At 35.6% G+C, this 20,735-nt stretch overlaps 1 protein-coding gene and 2 pseudogenes across 2 annotated transcripts; 2 read left to right on the top strand and 1 right to left on the bottom strand.

Annotated features, from left to right (window-relative positions):
• Positions 1-275: 275 nt before the first annotated feature.
• On the top strand, positions 276-590 carry LOC147483121 (phytochrome E pseudogene; annotated as a pseudogene).
• A 4,146-nt stretch (positions 591-4,736) lies between these two features.
• On the top strand, positions 4,737-9,535 carry LOC147483120 (uncharacterized). Its single transcript, XM_086579491.1, has 6 exons — positions 4,737-5,217; positions 5,697-6,724; positions 7,724-7,975; positions 8,019-8,367; positions 8,498-8,738; positions 9,493-9,535. The coding sequence occupies exons 1-6, from the start codon at positions 4,737-4,739 to the stop codon at positions 9,533-9,535; spliced, it is 2,394 nt and encodes a 797-aa protein (XP_086435617.1).
• A 1,078-nt stretch (positions 9,536-10,613) lies between these two features.
• LOC147483119 (shaggy-related protein kinase gamma-like) lies at positions 10,614-13,071 on the bottom strand (annotated as a pseudogene). The gene is made up of 7 exons (XR_015205509.1): positions 13,018-13,071; positions 12,788-12,894; positions 12,626-12,676; positions 12,406-12,501; positions 12,272-12,303; positions 11,177-11,228; positions 10,614-11,045 (listed from the first exon to the last, which is right to left on the bottom strand). The product of XR_015205509.1 is annotated as a shaggy-related protein kinase gamma-like (transcript).
• Between the last annotated feature and the right edge of the window lie 7,664 nt (positions 13,072-20,735).

Genomic DNA, 20,735 nt, shown 5'->3' with positions numbered 1-20,735 from the left:
CATTATGGGTTGCAGTCTATGGTAGCCGATAATTTTGTGGATGGCGAGAACCGTAAGAATCGTGCGTGGTGAAGAAAGCGCCAAAAGCAGATACCCCGCTATTTATCTATCAATTAACTTTTGAACGATCGGAGAATTAGGTAAGTCTTTTCACTACTCAGAGTCAGTTAAATCTGCACAAAACTAAATCTGCACAAAACTTTGTTTCTGAACAACAAATAACTGCTTACCTATCTAGAATACAAAGGGGTGGTACTATTCAACCTTTTGGTTGTATGCTTGCTGTTCAAGAACGTTCTTTAACTGTTATTGCTTATAGTGAGAATACCATTTCTTTCTTGGATCTTGATACTCAAGTTTTTAGTGACTCTTTACTTAGTCTTAATGTCCGGTTACTGTTTACTCCTGCGTCCTTAGCGAGGGCGGCTGCTTCAAGGGAGATTTTGCTGGTAAACCCGATTTGGGTTCATTCTAGGAATACCCAAAAACCATTTTATGCTATATTACATAGGATTGACGTGGGTATTGTGGCAGACTTGGAGCCAGCACGCTCTGGTGACCCTGCATTTACAATTGTTGGGGTTGTATAAATGCGAAAAACTTCATTTGTGGAGGGCGATTTCTAGGCTACAATCACTCCCTGGGGGAGATATTGGTGAGTTGTGCGATACGGTGGTGGAAAAAGTGTATATTTTTGCTACTTATAAGTGTCAAATCCATCATTGGAATAGCTATATCATACTTAGATAACTTCAAATTGGACACTTCTGGCGCTCTTTGTGGCTTCAATGATTGCATTTGCTGTTTCAATATTTGTTTGTTCCATATTAGTATTTTTAGTGACTCATTTATTTCAATATTTGTATTTTCTTGCCTACATGAATGCTTACAGATACAAAGTTAGATACTTACATAAATGAGTTTTTAGGAAATTTTGTACCATAAAGATATTTTATCGCCTTTAATAATAACCATGTACCATGGGTTGATCTTCCATACTACAGTCTAATTAATATTGGAGTCTATGAGTTTTTTTTCTTAAGAGTTGAATCGATTCAACAGGTTTGGTTTTACCACAATTGTTGCATCCGCTTAGTTGTCGTGAAATTAAGCATGTGTGTTCATTGTTAATGTCTAATACTCTCCGTGTTCTTTTTTGCTCATTGAATATTGACTTGATTTAATTGATCTTCATTAATACTCCATTGTTTTCGGTAGGATGATTAGCCCTTTCTTGACTCTTAAGACAGCAAGTTTATTTTTGCAAGCCATTGAGATTTGCTGATAACCTTTTCAAGTTGGTCTTGAATTATTTTTCTTATTGTATTACAGCGAAGTCGAATCTGGATCAAGACATCAAGTCAAATTTATAAATCCTCTTTCAGTTTTGATGCAATCTCTTTCAGAAAGCGGATGATTTGGTGTTGGTGGAGATGGTGGATATGTGCACCTGTGCAAAATGTGCTAACGAGTTGGTTCGTAGTGGAGGGAAATGCCCATTGTGTCGTGCACCGATCGTTGAGGTGATCCAAGCTTATTCTATATTGTAAAGAAGGAATAGGATAACAGAGTACAGGAAAATAAAAAGAGAAAACAGAAAGGTGAATGTTGGAGCCTTCTCATTTCTGGGCTGTGGAATCTACTACATCTACTCCATGTATTTGTCAATAGTTTGTTTGGTTCTTTATTGCTATTGTTCTGATTATTTTTGGAACATATGCAATGTATGATTTGAATCACAAATGGAATTACAATTCTTCATTCATTTGTCAATAATTATGCTGAGGTTAAGTTCTTTTGCGTCCTTTAGTTCAAATCTCCGTTTTCAAATGAGTTTTTTTGCTTTGAAGTACTCGGCACAACACTCTTGAGATGGCTTGATAGTTGTTCTGAGTAAGTGTTTGATTTGTAATTTGATACAGGAATGAGGTTTATTATTTATACTTGGGAATTAGGATGTTAATCTCTGTGCTACATGCAGGATTTTTGGTCTTATTATGCAAGTTTCGAATTGCTTGAAAACTTGAGCATCTGTTGAATTAGGAGCCAAACCTAGAAGAGCTTGATCCACCAAATATATCATCCGTCCAGAAACAAGGTTCACAAGAATTATCAGCAATAATGTATGTGAATAACAATAAACATAAGAGTGTTGGAAACAATTAATAGTACTATTCTTGCTTTATAGAGATAGTTCTACTACACTAATTACCAAGCTAAGGTAAGTTAAACATACAATTTTGAGGAATTTGAAAATTATGTTCACGTTTTTATACATGGAACCGCAAAGGCTGTTCAAAGTTGGATGAACACATGCATTTGGCTAGATATTTTCATATCAGGGTCTTTGTTTTCCCAGTACTGTAGTAGGATAGGACGGAGATATCCATGCATGCCCCCAGCAAAAAACCCGAGAATCTACCTCTTAGAAGGAGGTTTTCCACCAAGATCTCTGAGAGGATTAGTTGCTCTACGCACATTTGTCTCTGGAAGAGACACGCCTTTGCCAATTACAAAGCCTTCATTAACATCAACATTACAGAGTGCTCTAATGCACCTACTCATATGTCGCACCGTTTCATGCGGAGCCTGGGAAATACACAATTTATCAGAGACTATACATGAAATTGGAGTCAGTCTGAAGGAGGCACGAGAAGTGTACCCAATTAGGTACATATAAAAATTGCTCTAGCCTTCTTATGCTAAAAGGCATATAGAAGAGGTGAGCTTTTCTTGGATCTTTAACCGAAAATTGTCTATTTCCTTCCATTTGTTTCATAAACCATCCCTCAGAAGCATAAATTCCCTTGGTTTTAAATTTGGTGGAAGAGCGGGTCTTGCTCCTTCCCTCAGTAGGTGTATACTTTGAGCGTCTGTTCCATCAGTTCATAGCTCCTGCAAATATTTATCATATTGAAGTCTTCAAGTAAAGAACTCTTCCCTGGGGTAATTTGATTATCGAAACAAATTCCTTGGGGTACACAAGAAATTGGAGTCTCAACTAAAAAATGGCAAAACTCTCTTAAAACTGTAGCCAAACAATTTAATTCTATAAAATAAGAAAGGATGATTGATGCGAAATCCAAAAGACAAAAACTGAGTTGGTCCTAACCAAACTGCGATAAAAAAAACGAGAAAAAAATATTTCCTAGAGTGCCACGTCAATTTCTTAAACACACCCAATTTGCACTTATATAGTGTCCACTTTTTCCTAAACTCTTACACCGATAGAAGTTTAAAAACTTAAAAATTAATACATATTCTATATTCTTCATCTCCAGTTCACGCAGTTTATCTTCATCACATTTATCTTTATCCCTCTCTTCCTCCATGTCCATCATGAAGTGTTGGACACCAAAACCAATTCAAAAAAGATTTTTGAATGAAATCTTTGATGGAGAGACCTGCAATCCATGTAAAGATAGAATACAAAATATTACTAATGATCTCATACAACATGGTCCTATTTCTGAAAAACAAATAAATAATTGGTTAAAAAACAAGAGAAATAATTTGAAAAGAAAACAAAAAGATATGGTCACATGCCCAGAAGAACCAAACAAGCGAAGTATGTATGCTTTTATAGACCGAATTCTAAAACTTGGAAGTAAACTCTACCTTATGTTGTCTATGTACTGAAATTAGTATCCCTGTCTATTTTGAAGATTAAACAAATTGTTTATGCATTTATTGGACTGCAGACTCCTGTTTTGATCAAGTAATTTTTATTTTTATTTTTATTTATTTATTTTTGTACAGCAACGAAGGAAAAGGCTGGAAAGAAGACGAAAATAAATCCATCTGGCAAGATTAATCCAAAAAAAAACAAAAAAAACAGAGGTATGATCAAAATATCACATAATTTACCTTTTAGTTTATTATTTGTGACTGATTAAAATTTTTAAATAGTTATTACTAAAGAAAGAGCTAGAGAACGACGATTTAAACGAAGTCAAATATTAAGAAATAAGAGACTTGGTATTTCTCCAAATCAGTTCCATTCATATCAACTGGATGATGTTGATATAAATGATGACAATTACCTCTCACAGATTAGTGGGACTGATTCTGAAGATGACGATGTCAATGATTTGAATCCAGAAGTGCCTCGTATTTGTGATTTGGAAGTTTCACATACAAGTAAGTGTTCTGACACTAAATTATACCGTATTGCTATTTTAGTGTATGCAATAAAATAATCTAATAATTGTTTTGCAAGAAGTTGTTTTGAGCCTTTAGATATTGGTTGTCCAACTTCAATATGTTCTCATTGTGGAGCTATTGTATGGTATGAAGAAAGGAATGATATGAGCAAAAAACCTACGAATCCTAAATTCTCAATATGTTGTCAGAACGGCAAGGTTCAATTGCCTCTTCTAAAAGAAACTCCTGAATTTTTGAGAAATCTATTGGATTGCAAAGGTGGACAGAAATCTTCAAATTACATGGAAAACATCAGCATCTACAACTCCATGTTTGCGTTCACATCCACTGGTGGTGCAGTACATAGTTCAATTAACGATGGAAAGGGGCCCTTTGTTTATAAAATAAAAGGACAAAATCACCATAAAATAGGAACTTTGCTTCCACCAGGAGTGCGTCCAAGGTTTGCACAGTTGTACATACATGATACTGAAAATGAAGTCTCACACAGGTTGAACTCACTCAGTAAGAAAATTGTAAAGAAGAGGGCAAGAGACGAGTTAGATCCTAACATTGTTTAAGGACTGATAGATATGTTGAATGTTACCAACAAACTCACTGAGACTTACAGAATGGCAAGGGATAGATTTAAAGAATGTCATGTAGCAGACATCAGCATAAAACTGATAAATAGAAGACAAAAAGATGGAAGACTTTATAATTTACCATCATCAACAAAGGTTGCTGGTTTAATTGTTGGTAATGGTAATGAATTTAATGAGCACATAGATGTTATTGTGGACAAGAAAGGATTTGGATTGAAGAGAATCAATGAATTACTTCCAAGTTTCATGGCAATGCAATATCCACTTTTGTTCCCCCATGCTGAAGATGGATATAGAATTGACATTCCATATAGAAACAATAAAGTAGTTGGAAAAAGAAAAAATATTAGCATGAGAGAATTTTATGCTTTTAGATTGCAATTGAGACACAATGAAGGCCAAACTGTGGTTCATGGAAAGAAGTTGAGACAACAGTTTTGTGTAGATTCTTATACAGCTACTGAACAAAGTAGAATGGAATGGGTTCGAAATAATCAACAAACAATTCGTGCATAATTGTATCAAGGATTAGTAGATGCTGTTGTTGCTGGTGACGTGAAGCCTGGTTGTGTAGGGAAACGATTAGTTCTTCCTTCATCTTTCACAGGAGGACCCCGTTATATGGTACAAAACTATCAAGATGCCATTGCAATATATGGGAACCACCGGTGCACGGATCTTTTCATTACTTTTACTTGCAACCCCAAATGGCCAGAAATTCAAAGATGTATAGACATGATAGCTCCTGGTTATAAACTCGATGATTTTCCCGATATTGTTGCAAGAGTTTTTGAGATTAAATTGCATGAACTGATGACATACTTACAAAAGCGCAAACGATTTGGAAAAACTTAGGCAGGTATCCTAGATTTTTTTTTTAATAAGTAATTTATACTTAACAAAATAATACTCATTTTACTTGGATACAATTTTATTAATGTTTGGCAGCATTATACACTATTGAATTCCAGAAGAGAGGTTTGCCACATGCTCACATTTTACTCTTTTTGGACAACGCTTCGAAACCTACTACTCCTTCTCAAATCAATAAACTCATATCTGCTGAGTTACCCGACCCAATTGAGGACAAAATTGCATATGAATCAGTTGTAGAATTCATGATTCACGGACCGTGTGGTGATGAAAACCCAGTTTCCCCTTGCATGGAAGAGAAGAAGTGTACTAAGTTCTATCCAAAACCTTTTAGTGAAGAGACAACTATTGATGACAATGAATTCACAATTTACAGGAGGCGAAATAACAATCGGAAGGCAATGAAAAAGAAAATAGAAGTTGATAACAGATGGGTTGTTCCACACAATGTAGATTTGATAGTAAAGTACCAAGCTCATATTAATGTTGAACACTGCAACAAAGCCAGATCAATCAAGTACCTTTTCAAATACATTAACAAGGGAAGAGACAGAGCTACTGCAATTATTGTTGAAAACTTGGTTACAGACAACGACAATAATCATCAAATAGTAAAGGATGTTGATGAAGTAGCAAATTTCTTAGACTATCGTTTCTTATCTGCTTCGGAAGCGGTTTGGAGACTATTGAAATTTGATATTCAATACAGAAATCCAAGCGTTGAAAGGTTACCATTCCATCTTGAAGGTCAGCATTTGGTTTATTATAGTGAAAGAGATTATCCAAAAGATGTAATAAATCGGGAAAATGCTTCAAAAACAAAATTCACGGAGTGGTTTACGACAAATGTTGAGTATCTAAAATTAGCCAAGAATCTTACGTATGTTGATTTTCCTACTAAATTTGTATGGAATAAAAAAGAAAGGAAGTGGAAGCCAATGAAAAAAGGGAAGAAAGTTGAACGTGTGTACTACGCACATCCCACATCAGGAGAGAGATTCTATTTGAGGCTATTGCTGAATATTGTCAAAGGTCCTTTGAATTACGAGGATATTCAAACTGTTAATGGAAAAGTTTATCCAACTTTCAAAGGTGCATGTCAGGTATGTTTTTAATGACATTTTATCTTTAGTTTATATTGGTTTCTAACATAAATATGTTGTACATAATCTATAAGTTAAAAACAATAAGGACTGGATAAATATGTTGTAAATGCATTAAAATAGACCTAATATTGACTTCTACTCCTACACTGGACTGACAGTAGTAATTTTAGTCTTTTAGCAATGTTCATCCACATGCTTTCACTGCAGCTTGGGAAACTTTTATGATATTCCAGATTTTTAAAATAAAATTAATACTGACTTTTACTCCTACACTGCACTGACAGAAGTCATTTTAGTCTTTTAGCAATGTTCATCCAAATTTGATTTGTTAAATCACTTAAAGGAAAGTCATGCATAGAGCCTACATTCATATCACACTAAGATAAGCTTTCATTTCTATTATCGAGTCTAGAAATAGATGATTTTATGATAGCTAAAGTTCACTTTATGGGATAGATACAAACATGACAATTTCTAACTTGATGATGACATCCTGCCGTTTGAGAAGTTCAAGGTGCAAAAACTGGAAAAAGTAACCATCAAGTATCAAATATATAGTTTTTATAGGATTGCCCTAGCAAAGATAAAGAGGCATTCACTTACCATATTCGTCCAAGAAAAAATACAGCTCATGAATAGGGTGGATTACCTGAAAAATAAAAAACCAAGTTTATCAAGGTAATAATTAGCCAAAAAATTACTATCAAAGATATTCACTGTATCAAAATAAAAAATTGAAATTACCGACTAATTTATATTTTTTATATTCAAATTCTAATGTTTCATTTTGTTAAATTCTTATATCAAGGAGCATGGATTACTAGAGGACGACAGCGAATGGGATGATGCTATGGAGGAAGCAAGCCATTGACAACTTCCAAAATCTTTAAGACAATTGTTCGTCACTTTGATACTGCTTTGTGGGGTGACTTATCCTGATAAACTTTTTGAGAAACATCAAAAGCACTTTGGAGATGATATTTTGTTTCGATACAGAAAGAAAACAATAATGAGAAGCTCCAACTAACTGAAGACCAGATTAGAAATGAGATTCTCTGTGAAATTGAACAAATTATGGCTGAAAAAGAATTATCTCTCACAAACATTCCTGATTTCCCAAAATTTGATATGTCTTCAAGGATCTCCACAGAAAACAGATTGATTGCTGAAGAATTAGACTACAACTGCAATGAGTTGCAAAAGGAATACGAGATTCTTCATAACGGAATGAATACTAAGCAGCGTGAGGTATTCAACTCTGTTACTGATGCAGTTTAGTCTCAATCAGGAGGTGTTTTTTTTTGTATACGGATGTGGAGGAACTGGTAAAACATATCTTTACAAAACAATAATTTCTAAACTTCGGTCTGAAGGAAAAATTGTTCTTGCTGTTGCATCGTCTGGGATAGCTGCACTTCTATTTCCAGGTGGAAGGACATCTCACTCTAGGTTTAAGATTGTTATTCCGACCAGTGAAAACACCAATTGTGACATCTCTCATGAGACATTATTACACAACCTTATCAGGCGGGCTGATCTAATAGTGTGGGATGAAGCACCAATGACTCACAGACATGGATTTGAGGATGTAAACCGTACACTTGAGGATCTTTTGAAACCACAAGGCAAAGATTTTGGTGGTAAAACATTCCCGATGGTAGGAGATTTCGCAATGATATGCCGGTCATTCCAGGGGCACAAGAACCGATGTTGTTGATGCTTCTATCAACAAGTCAAAATTATGGAAAAATTGCAAAGTTTTTCACTTAGCGAGAACATGGATCAAGATTGGAAATATAGACTCGGCTACAACAAACTCTATTGAAGAGTTTAGCAAATGGGTTTTAGACCTTGGAGATGGAAATCTGCCTGCTTCTAGATTGAGTGATGAAGTGGAATCAACTTGGATCAAAATTCTTGAAGACTTGCTTATTCCTGAGAGTGATGACCCAGTAGAAGATATTGTGTCATGCATATATTCGGATTTGGTCAACAAATATAAAGATGTTCAGTATCTCAAAGAAAGAAGCATTCTAGCCCCGAGGAACGAAACGGTTGATGAAATTAACTCTACAATAATTTCAGAACTCCCATTTAATCGAAGACATACTTAAGTGCAGACTCACTAAGTCCAATTGAAGGTAAACATGCTGAACAAGATGTTCTATACCCGACAAAATTCTTAAACACTCTAGAATTTTCCGGCATACCAAACCACAAACTGGATTTAAAAGTTGGTGTTCCTATTATGTTAATGAGAAACATTAATCAGAGTCAAGGACTATGCAATGGTACTAGGATGATCGTCACAAAATTGGCTTCGAAAGTGATATATGCAAATATTATTACAGGGAAGAAAGTAGGAGATCAAGTTTTCATTCCAAGAACGAAGATTGTCACCAAAAGCGTCTGAAATGGTCGTTTGTATTCAGAAGGAAGCAATTCCCTGTAAAAGTTTGTTTTGCTATGACCATAAACAAAAGCCAAGGACAAACTTTCGAAAAAGTTGGAATATATTTACCAACACCAGTTTTCACGCATGGACAGTTATATGTTGCAGTTTCAAGAACAACATCACGAGAGGGACTGAAGTTTTTGATCAAAAGGAATGAGAACGAGCCTGAAGGACACACACAGAACATTGTCTATAAAGAAGTGTTCAATTCCTTCTGAAGGTTTTAACACTTAAGGTATTTTCTAAAACTAATGACTTATATATTTTTGATATTTTAGACACTGATTTTTTTTTTAACATTGTTAAATAGGAAAAGATGGTGCACTGACAAAGCAAAGAGACTGCGTATGTGATTTTTGGAATAGCACAGCATAGCTCAGCAAAACCGGTTCTCATTTGACTGTGCAGACCAGGTCATAGCTGAGAAAGCAACAACAATGCATAGCTGAAAAAACCGATTCTCATTCAACTGTTTAATTTAATTATGGATTTTATATTTATATATTGTCTTATTAAATTTATTAAACATAGCTTTGATAGACATTATTTGTTTATTTCACGTCAAATGGACCTGACACAGGTCTAATTATGTTGGTTTGTGTCGCAGTGTACCCTAAGTTAAACATAGTCATAGGAACCCAACTGTCATTACATTGCTATACATATTAGTTTTTAATTTTTGAAAATTGAAACTTGGATTTTTGTTAAGAAAGAGAAGTCCACTCTGGATCTATCTAATTTCTTGCAGTGGCCTTATCCTTCGAGTTAGTAATATAAATCAAATCGATTTTTTCCGATGTGAAGAAGCCCATTTTGGAATTTGGCAATTAAATACCACTCTTCAATTGGGCTAAGTTATGTATTGAATGGGAAGGGGTTCTTTTCAGACTTCTGTACTTAGCTGGTGTCTATGTTGTTAGGGGGAAGGCGAGGCACTGTGCTTCCCAAGTGGGAACCTTGGCACCCACTCGGGAAACAACATTCAACTGTTAAAATAAAAAAAAAAAAAAAAAAAATGTCCCCTTGGGTACCTTTGGCACAGTCTTGATAAATCATTGGTGGCTCGAGTACCGCGAAAATGTTTTTGACAACATATGTTAGAGGATTCTATTTGTTTAAGTTAAGTGTGGGATGTGGTTTGTACTTTTCTCTGTTGTATTTATGTTTTTTTCTTCCTATGAGATAGGCTCCCTCAATCTACATTTACTTACCTTACTGTAAAATATGTCTATTAAGAAAATACAAAATTATTAGTACATACATACAGTTTTATATGTTTTATATGCAATTATTATGAAAGCCTTAGCATGAACAACCAAAAGGCGGTAGTTTATTACACAATGTAGATCCTGTGGCACTGCTACTCATGCGTTAACAAACATAATCTTATCTCAAAATACATGCATAAAGCATTAAGAAAAACATGTTCAGTTCACCACAGCAAGAATCATAAGTTCCTGCAGTTGTAGAATTCACTAATTCTCTATGGTGAGAGAGAGAGAGAGAGAGAGGGACTTACAAATACTCCCAGCAGTGTGCTCACAGTAAATAAATAGAAAAAGTTCAGAATAACCTTTAAGATAGTGCTGTAGTTGATGTTTGTCAGATCTAAATTCTAGATTGCATTGAAAAGCACTACTAATGTGGCATTATTACCAAAGCCTTCGCCAAAGACCCCGTTGTAAAGAACCTGATCAAGAACCGCTGTAAGGAAAGGGCACTGCTTTCTAGCATGTTCTGGAATCATAGGCAGAGAGAACCTTGGGGTTTAAAGTTGAACAGAGGTGGTAAGGGACGCCCACTAGGGAGACGAGTGTTTGGATCACGAAGTTCATCAAAAAATGGATGGACACAGGCATCTAACTGCATCAAACATATTTAAAAATAGCTAATTTCATCAGAAATGAATTGAAGGAATCAACCTACTGTAGAAAATTTAACTTGATGAACTTTGATATCTGGAAAGAAACAATGAAGATAGAATAGTGACGCACAGGAGTACACCGAAGTTTTGGAGAGTACTGAAGGAGTCTCGACACCAGTGGCGGAGCCAGGAATTTATTCCAGGGTGAGCCGATTATCACTACAAATTTTTCAGCGCAAATTCAATTAAAACGTATACGCGTTTTTCTTGTTTTTCTCTTAAGTTTAACATTTGTGAGTCTATCGTTTTATTTTGTTTTTTTAATACTGTTATACAAACAACAATTTTTTTGTAGTGTATGTTATCAATTACAAAATCATATTATAGCTTAGGTAACAAAATTTTAAATTTGGAAGTATTATATCAAAACTCGCATCTACTGTACTTCCTAGGAGTAACTGTCACGCTCTAATTTTTTTTTTTTTTATAGAATCCAAATCGACAACAAATAGATTCTACTTTATTTCTGCGTCATTCCTACAAATCTTAAAGCGTGAGCTGAACTTAGCGTACAACTTCTGGTCTAGCAATATCTCAATACAATACGTATACGCTCTTCATGCTCCTCCATAGTAAAATGAGTTCACGAGATATCTTTAAGTAGAGTAATTAATAATTGTAAAGAAGATCTTTTCCTTTTATTTTTTTTCCTTGTTGGCTTTTATTTATTTTTTTATTATTATTCTAGTAAATGGGTTGGATAGTTAGTATGCTTGAGTGTGATCGGTCAAAATCAAATAAGGCCCGAATATGATTTAATGCTATGTGGGCCGAAAGGAATTACATTCTAGTAGGGTCCATGAACTTTTAACAGTTGTATAGGCTTAAGACTTGATATATATGGGCGTAAGATATGGGCGGGCTACCCAACTTAAGACTTGATTTAAAAGAAAGATGATGTCATCATCTTCCTCATTGAGAAAATGAGGCACGATCAGGTTCAGGTCTGCCAACTCAACTCTCCCTCATTCACTAGCTCTAGTTTTTTCTTATTTTAAACATGTTTTCCTCTTACATTACTAAAAGAGATGTTGGTCTTTCTTTTTTGTCACCGACCAAGCAAAAGTTTGTAGTGAAGTATATATATTTTGTTAAGGAAATTTGAGGGTGCGCCGTGGTGTACCCAGGACCCCGGCTCCGCTTGATCGCTTTCGACACCCGGATCACCGTATACGGTGGCATGCGTTTATGGAATATCTGGATAACATTTTTAAAAAAATAAAGTTTAATTATATGCACTAAAAACCAACAATCAGATTGACATAATATAAAGTTCACATGTAAATGAATCGTGCTCACTTTGTGCGAGGGGTGAGCCTTGATTTGTAAAAATTTAAACTCTGTATAATCTGGAATCATACATTTGATTTCTTCACGTGTGGGAGTACCACGTACCTGTAAAACCAAGAAGATGAGTAGTTAATCACACTTTGTACCTCAAAGACAACTAACAGAAAGAATCCTATACAACATGTTTTCTCTTTCTTTCCGCCATTTTAGTGACTTCTACAAATCATACCTTCATTATTTCCACAAGTTGATCGACTCCACTCTCTCTAGGAAAGAGAGGCTAATTTAAGAGACCAAGGAAGGGAAAAAAAAGGGTATATCAGTGTTGACCCATATTTTACAAGTAGCAATTAGAATTTAGAAGAGCAATCAGACAGTGGTGAGAGAGAACCTGTCCCAGCAGCAGCTCAGCAAGGACACAACCCACAGACCAAAAATAAGCTCAGTTCCTCGATAATAGCGTGAGCAAATGTATGATATGTTTGGTTCACCTTTGACCTGTCATAGATGGAGAAAGCAACACATCTTATCAATTACAAATAAAGAACTAAAAAAATATCTATATAGAAATTCATATATAGTGAAAGCACTTACTAAATATGAGAAGCGAAAAATACATACAACAACCCTGAACATCATTACTGCATAGGCAGATGTAGTGCTACAGACTTGCATCTTTTCTAACATCCCGATATAAAAAGAATACAACACAAGCAACAGTGACATTGAAATAAGATGATCAGGAAATGACTCAGAGTGGGAAGTCAGGGCCACGTTTTGAACACAAAATAATGTACATTCAAGTCCCTGCAAAGATTGAAGGAAGCCTTCCTATATTGTCAGGGGCATTCATTCTTATCGCAGAATCCTTCCTATGTTGTCAAGGGCCTTCATTCTTATCGCGGATTATATCAGAAAGTATTGTCACAATGTCACCCATTTGAAAATTGAAAATGGGATTTTTGTTAAGAAAGAGAAGTCCACTCTGGATCTATCTAATTTCTTGCAGTGGCCTTATCCTTCGAGTCAGTAATAGAAAATCAAATCGATTTTTTTCGATGTGAAGAAGCCCATTTTGGAATTTGGCTATTAAATACCACTCTTCAATTGGGCTTTGAAGCAACTAACAAATTCTTGATTTCAAATGTTTTTCTCTTTTCTATTATTCATCTCTATTCTCATACTCATTCAAAGAATGGGTAGACTGATTTTTATTTTTATTTTGTTTTGTAAAAGGGTAAAGGATTTGCGGTTTATGAAAGGCTAAAGAAAGGCTCAGAGGGGGGACTAGCGGAAAATAATTTCATCAGGTTTGAATTTCAAGCTATATCGATCCAAAGAGGGCCTAAATTCTCACGTATTGAATGGGAAGGGGTTCTTTTCAGACTTCAGTACTTAGCTGGTGCCTATGTTGTTAGGGGGGAAGGCGAGGCACCATGTTTCCCAAGTGGGAACCTTGCCACCCCCTCCAGAAACAACACTCAACTGTTTAAAAATAAAAAAAAAAAAAAAAAAAATAATTGTCCCCTTGGGTACCTTTGGCACAGTCTTGATAAATCATTGGTGGGTCGAGTGCTGCGAAAATGCTTTTGACAACATCTATTAGAGGATTCTATTTGTTTAAGTTCCATCCAAAGAAAAAAATAATAAAAAATAATAAATAAATAAATAAAGAGTTAGAACTCTAAAAACATAATCAAAAGAGTCAAAAGCCAAAGAAAAAGGAAAAAAAATGGCTAAGGATGGAAACAAAGTGTAGAAGCAAAGTAAAGAACAATGTTTTCTCTAGTTACATAATATGAAGACTCTATTATCTCATACTGGTTCTTTTTGAATATTCATTTCCTTCATTCTTAAACCATCACCTAATCCCCGCAACACCTAATAAAGACCTCTAGCTCAATTAGGAATAGGTTAGTGTGATAGTAAGTGACAGATGTGTTTGATCGACTTCAGCTTCCTTGTGTGTCATTGAGATTGTAAGGTAAAGTGTGCCCACTGCACATTGGAGTAGCGAAATTTGAGCGGAAAAATCAGAGTGTTTTTGTCTTGACTTTTATGTGAAGACCTACCTAATGACACTATTCCAAAGTTTCAGAAATGGACTTGTTACTGCATTTCATAGCATAGTTCATTATATATATGTTTATCCGTAGATGATTGATTATTATGCATATATTAGTTTAGGTTTCGACTTGATTATTCTGTATTCATTGCTAGTGAGATGTATAGATATTTGAGAATAAATAAGGAAACAGTAGTTATATTTCTTAGTTGTTGTAGTATAGATGAAGTTTGTGAGTACCTTCACTGGAAAACTCTAACGAGGCTATAACTCGTCTACTAGGGAATTCCTAGTGGTTTAAGGCCTTGTTGCATATGGTCAATGCAATTGCACTCGGCGAAATGAGATTAGTTAGAACTCCATTTTTGGTCACTTATTCTAATTTCTCATATTTGCTTGAGGACAAACAAAATGCTGTTTGGGGGTGGTTTGATAAGAGCCCATGTAACGCCCGTATTTAAAATATGTATTTAGTTATTAATTTATTAATTAATTTATTTATTTAAAAATTCGTTGGATTGGATTTGGATATGTGGGCCTGGTTTCTGGGCCCGATTCTGTGTTAGGCTTGGGTTTCAAACCCAAGTATATAATCACATTGTTATAGAGAATAGGGTTTTTAGAGAATAAAAAAATAATAAAAATGGAGGCGGCTTGTTTGCTCGAAGCGTTGGGCCTTGACTTTAATTTGGACTAGGAGGAATTCGTCAAGCTGTTAGTTAAAGTGAGTAGTTATATTTTTACTCTATTTCACAAAAGCTTTACTGTCAGAGTTTTTGTTCGCGCTTAGTTTTCTGCTTTTCCTATGTCGGGTTATTTTTCTCGTCGTCACGTGGAATTTTTGGATTTGGTTAGATGTTAGTATAGTTATTTAGTTAAGCATTGAAAGTCTTTATTTAACCGTTAGAACAAGGAAGAGGTCGGAAATGGGGGGCCATCCTAGAGAACGAGAAATCGTCTCGCACCGTTTGAACTTGTATTGTGTTTATTAGGTTGTTATGTTGGTTGGATGTTTGATTGGGTTGTGTAGTGAGGTGGTCTTCTTTGAAGCTCATGCAGAGGAGCGTCAATGGCGCACACGCCTCGGGGCGATCCTTCCTCCCAAGAAATAATTCGAACTGTTTTTGGATGGATTGTGTTGGTTGATTTAGGATGGGTTGAAGGGGGGTGTGTTTGAGTGGGTGAGGGCGGTCGAATAGGGGCTGTTGGAAGCTTGAAACAAGCGTTAATGGCGGCGGGAATTATTTCCAGATCTAGTTTGGTGAAGTTTGGATTTAAGGATTTGAGGTTTTTGGCTTTGTTAAAGTTGTAGGGGTTGTTATGGGGATCAAAATAGGTTGGTTGAAATGGGTGGGTGATCGGAACTGGCGGTGGCCGAACTGGTGGTGGCTGATGGAGAAGATGACCGACTGGGCTTGGGCTTTGGGCCAAAGCCTTTAGTTTTATTAGATGGGCCGGTTTATTTGGTTTAGTTTGGGCCCAGTTTAGGTTAAATTGTTTGGGCTAAAACTAGTTGGTTTTGTCTTGGGCCTTAGTTGGTTTTTGGGCCCGATTTTAGTTTGTTTTGTTTTGGGCAAGTTCTATTTGTTTTCTTTGGGCTGGTTTCTAATTTATGTGGGCTGGTCCTTATGTCCCCAATTGGGTCAGGTGGAATAAATAAGTTGGTTTTAGACTTTTGGGGCCGGGTTCTAAGGTTTAGGCTTGGTCAGTTGGGTCCGAACCATTACTTTAGTCATGAGCCCATGAGCCATGCACCTTTGACTTTAGCCATGAACTATGGCTATGACCCTGAACCTGTTGAACATGGAAACGACAGTTTGACTTTGACAATGATGTATTGACTTTGACCTTGATCTTGACCGTTGACTGTGGAATGTTGACTTTTTCCACATTTTCACATATTTGGTTTTATGGACAATTGTAATAATAAAATGTTGTCGAACATTGTATAACCTTGTTTGTCATTATCAAATTACGATTTGACGTAAGTAGTGCGTAAAACATATAAATATTGACACGTAACCAGAGGGGAATTCTGATAACAAGACTTAGATATATATGTTTTTATGAGTATTCTATTATATACGGACTTAGATTCATGGATTTTAGATTTTTGGGGATTTGATTGTGGATTGTGGACTGTTTAATTGTGCTACGTTTTATGTTGTAAATTGTATGGACAAATCAAATGCTAAAATGATGTGGAAGCTTGTATAAATTTGGTTGTCATTATCTAAGAAAGATTTGACGTTGATATTGTGTATATTTTGACACGCGACGAGATAGAAACTTTAGGAGTTATAATATTCCTAAAACGCTATAAAAATGTTATGCGATACGTTTGAAGCAATTGTGACATTATATAATATGTTGGGGTATATATATTAAATGCAATAGTTTTGGAGAAATAAATGTATAAACACTCCATTATTTTATCTGTGATATGCTACTAGGAGGTAGTAGAGTATTTGTGGATATTTCCCACGGGAGTGTGGCGTAGTGCAATAATACATTGGCACGTGAAAAAATGAAAGTGGTTACGAGATATAATTGAGATATTTCTAAATATTGTGGCTTAGTGAAATAAGGTATTTGACCTGCACATGATATAGTGGAATTATTATGAGTCATAAATGTATGACACTTGAATAAATTACGTAACGAAAATCCTAGAACCTAGCTACCACAACTCATGTGATTTGGCCCTTCGGGCGTTTCAGTGAATCTGAATGGCCCTTCTGGCGTAAGTAATGTGATTGACCCTTCTGGCGTTTCAGTAAAGCTGAATGGCCCTTCTGGCGTAGCCGAATGGTGGCTTGATTATTCCGTTCGCAATATTAGAACGAGACGCGCGATATTTTATGCCAAATAGTGGCAGTACTTACATAATGACTTTCGTATGAGGGTTACCTGGTGTACGACATCCCGCTCAGGGTAGTTACGCACGGAGTGGTTCATTATGTAAGGGGAGGCATGTGGATGTACATGTTCGGCGTTGGGAAGCGATTGTGGTAGCCAGGGAAACTAGGTAAGACATAGATATGACGTGATTTTAGGGACACGCAAAGAAAGCTTTAATTAATATAATTATGGTAATATGTTGGTTAATGATATATCTTTAGATAGATAATTGTATATGGTTTTGCAGAAGGGTGGGTCAAACTACTTACTTGTGCAGAGACGATCCACTCTGTAATTGAGCATGGAATGAGGTAAGTATAGAATATGTTTGGCTGGTTATAGTTTAGTTAGAACCTAAGGCGCCCCGTGGAGAAACTAAATGCCTTTTTATTATACGTATGGTTTGTTGTGTGGTTAGTGGGAAGTTAAGGCGCCTCAGTGGAGGAACTACCTACCTTAATTATTGTACTTAAGGATGTTGTATTAGTTGTTGGAAGTTAAGGCGCCTCGGTGGAGGAACTAACTGCCTTATGGATTGTGTATATAGATGCATAAGTATATGTTGTATTTTAGAGCTACTCACACCAGCATTTTTATAATGCTAACCCGATTTGCATGTTTGCTTATCGGCTGTGTTCATTAAATGAACATAGTTGATAAGTCTTGACAGGTTTAGTGTTGAAGAAGATTGGTTGCAGCTTGTGATTTGTGTTATCGTCGCATTTCAAGATAGGTTTTGTTTTCCCTTGAGGTGATATAGATTTTCAGTTGAGACAATGTCATTTGTATTTTCAATTGTAATTTTAAATAAAGAGTTATTGAAAAGAGATTTGTAACCTAATCTTATTTGTAAATTTTGTAAGGAAGAGGACTTTTGTTTAAGTTTAAAATTTTTATTGGTTTTTAATTATCCGTATATTTAAACTGTTTATGGGTTTTTGGGAGTGGAGAGTGCGTCACACCTCGGAAATCGAAGAGTCGGGAACAAATATTGTTTTTCCGAATTATGTCGAAATTCGGGGTGTGACAGCCCAAAACTGTAGTTTTAACCCCTTAACAATATTGCTTTTTGACCAATTATGTGATTAATAAGTAAAAGTTAGTACTGTTATTGTGTTCTTATGTATTTTAGGCATTGGAGTCGAATATGTGAATAAATGCATCTCTTTTGCGAGATAAAGAAGCAAAAGTTGGTTGCTAAGAAGTTCTATGATTAAAGGCCAAGATTCAAGAAGAAAAAGCATTTTTAAAGCCCGGTTAAAGCTGAAAAGTCAAAGTCAACGCAGGCAGAAATAGCGCACAAAAGTCAGCAGAACTTCCGAAGGCCGTATTTTTGGACTCAGACCTTGGAATTGGACCTACCATACGTCAAAACGACCGGCTCGGAACGAGCTTTCTAATGGTCCAAGCCTTGACCCAATCATAGGAGCGAAAGTGGACAAAAAGGCTGTTGAAGTTATTTCCAGCTGAAAACCCCTTTGTGGATTGAAGTAATGAGGTTTTGAGCTCGATTTTCGGTCCAAAACATAGCTCCTAAGCCCATGCACAAAATTATGGATCTAGTCTCTTCTATATAAAGAGACTAAGGCTTAGCTCTTAAGTTATCTAGTTATATTCATAGAATTAGTTTTTAGAATCAAATACTTAATTTATATTTCAAGTTTTAGTTTCTAATTCAATACTTAATTCATAGATTTAGTTTGTCTTAAATTGATAATTAGTTATTCATAATCTTAGTTTTAAATTCAGTTTTAATTCATTTTGAATAATTATACTATTGTTCAATTAGATTAATAAAGTTTAATACTTATTCAATAATGACTTGTTCTTGTTGTTCTTGTGTTAGAAATGATAGTTTAATGATTCAAGGCTAAAACCTCCATTAGAGAGGTTTGAGGAAGCATTGATGAAACTTGATTGTATTAGCGTAGAAATGGTTGTAGTAATCTATTCCATTCTAGAAAGTAATTAGTTCTCCATGAGAATGAGTTTGATTGTTTCACATGCTGATTGTTAGTTGGTAGAGATTATCATGAACAATTAGGGATTAGAAAGACCCAATTGTTATGCAAAAATATTGCAATTCGGATTATGGCAATTTTTCGTTAGTTTATTAAGTCGAATCAAGGTGGAATCAAATGCCCCTAATTCATTCTCATACTGTCAATTTAGTATTGAATTGCCATCATTTCATTTATCGCATCTTGATTAGTTGATTCACCATCGTAGTTAATTCCAATTCCATTACTCTCATGATTTTGTTAACTTACACGAACTAGGAAACTTCACATCTAAATGAACTAGGAGTGGAACGAATTCTCTACTCCAAACATATTGAACGATAACGAGAGTAGATAACATTGATACATAAGCACGAAAATAGTTTTAGTTTTACTTACATTTGAGTTTAATTACTTATTCGTAGGTAAAACTATCGTTTTCCCTTTTATCAAAGAGTATTATAAGAGTCATGGGATTCGTCATGAGCAGACCGTTCTTAAGACATCGTAACAAAATGGTATAGCCAAGAGGATGAATTGTACCATTGTAGAGAGGATGAGATGCATGCTGTCTCACTCTAAGTTACTGGGTAGAAGCAATGAGCACAGCCGTACATGTGATCAACCTATCGCCGTCAAAACCTATGAATAGTGATTATCCAGAGAGAGTATGGTCAGGCAGAGATGTTGATTATGGATACTTGAGGGTATTTAGGTGCAGGGCATTTGTTTATATTCCTAAAGATGAGAGATCCAAGCTTGATGACAAAGGCAAGCAGTGCATTTTTCTGGGTTATGGGGATGAGAAGTTTGGCTACAAACTCTATTATCCAATTAACAAGAAGGTAATCTAAAGTCGAGATGTTGTGTTCTTGGAAGACCAAACCATAACAGACTTTGAGGATGGTGAGAAGCTAGAAGCTTTCACTAATGATCTTGTTGATTTAGAACCAGAAGTTCCTACTGTGGAACATGCAGAAGGCATTGAGAATGTAGAGAATCATGAGTTTGAAGCTCATGATGATGATCTTATTGCTCATGATGGGATAGAACCTATTGATATAGAAGTTGCAGATGAAGTGCATGAACCACCACCTGAGCAAGCAGAAGTGCATCCTCCTGAGCCATAAGAAGATGGGGTAAGGAGGTCTGACAGAGAGAGACAAGCTTCAACCAGGTATCCACCACATACGCATATTTTACTATCTGATGGTGAAGAACCAATGTACTATCAAGAGGCTCTTGAAGGTACATACAAAGAGAAGTGGTTGAAGGTCATGCATGATGAGATGGATTCTTTGCATAAGAATCACACTTATAACTTAGTTGAGAAACCGAAAGGAAGAAAAGTTATCAAGAATAAGTGGATCTAC

This window comes from Coptis chinensis, chromosome 8 (assembly GCF_015680905.1).
Source record: "Coptis chinensis isolate HL-2020 chromosome 8, ASM1568090v1, whole genome shotgun sequence".
NCBI lineage: Eukaryota > Viridiplantae > Streptophyta > Magnoliopsida > Ranunculales > Ranunculaceae > Coptis > Coptis chinensis.
This window is presented reverse-complemented; position numbering and strand designations above follow the sequence as displayed.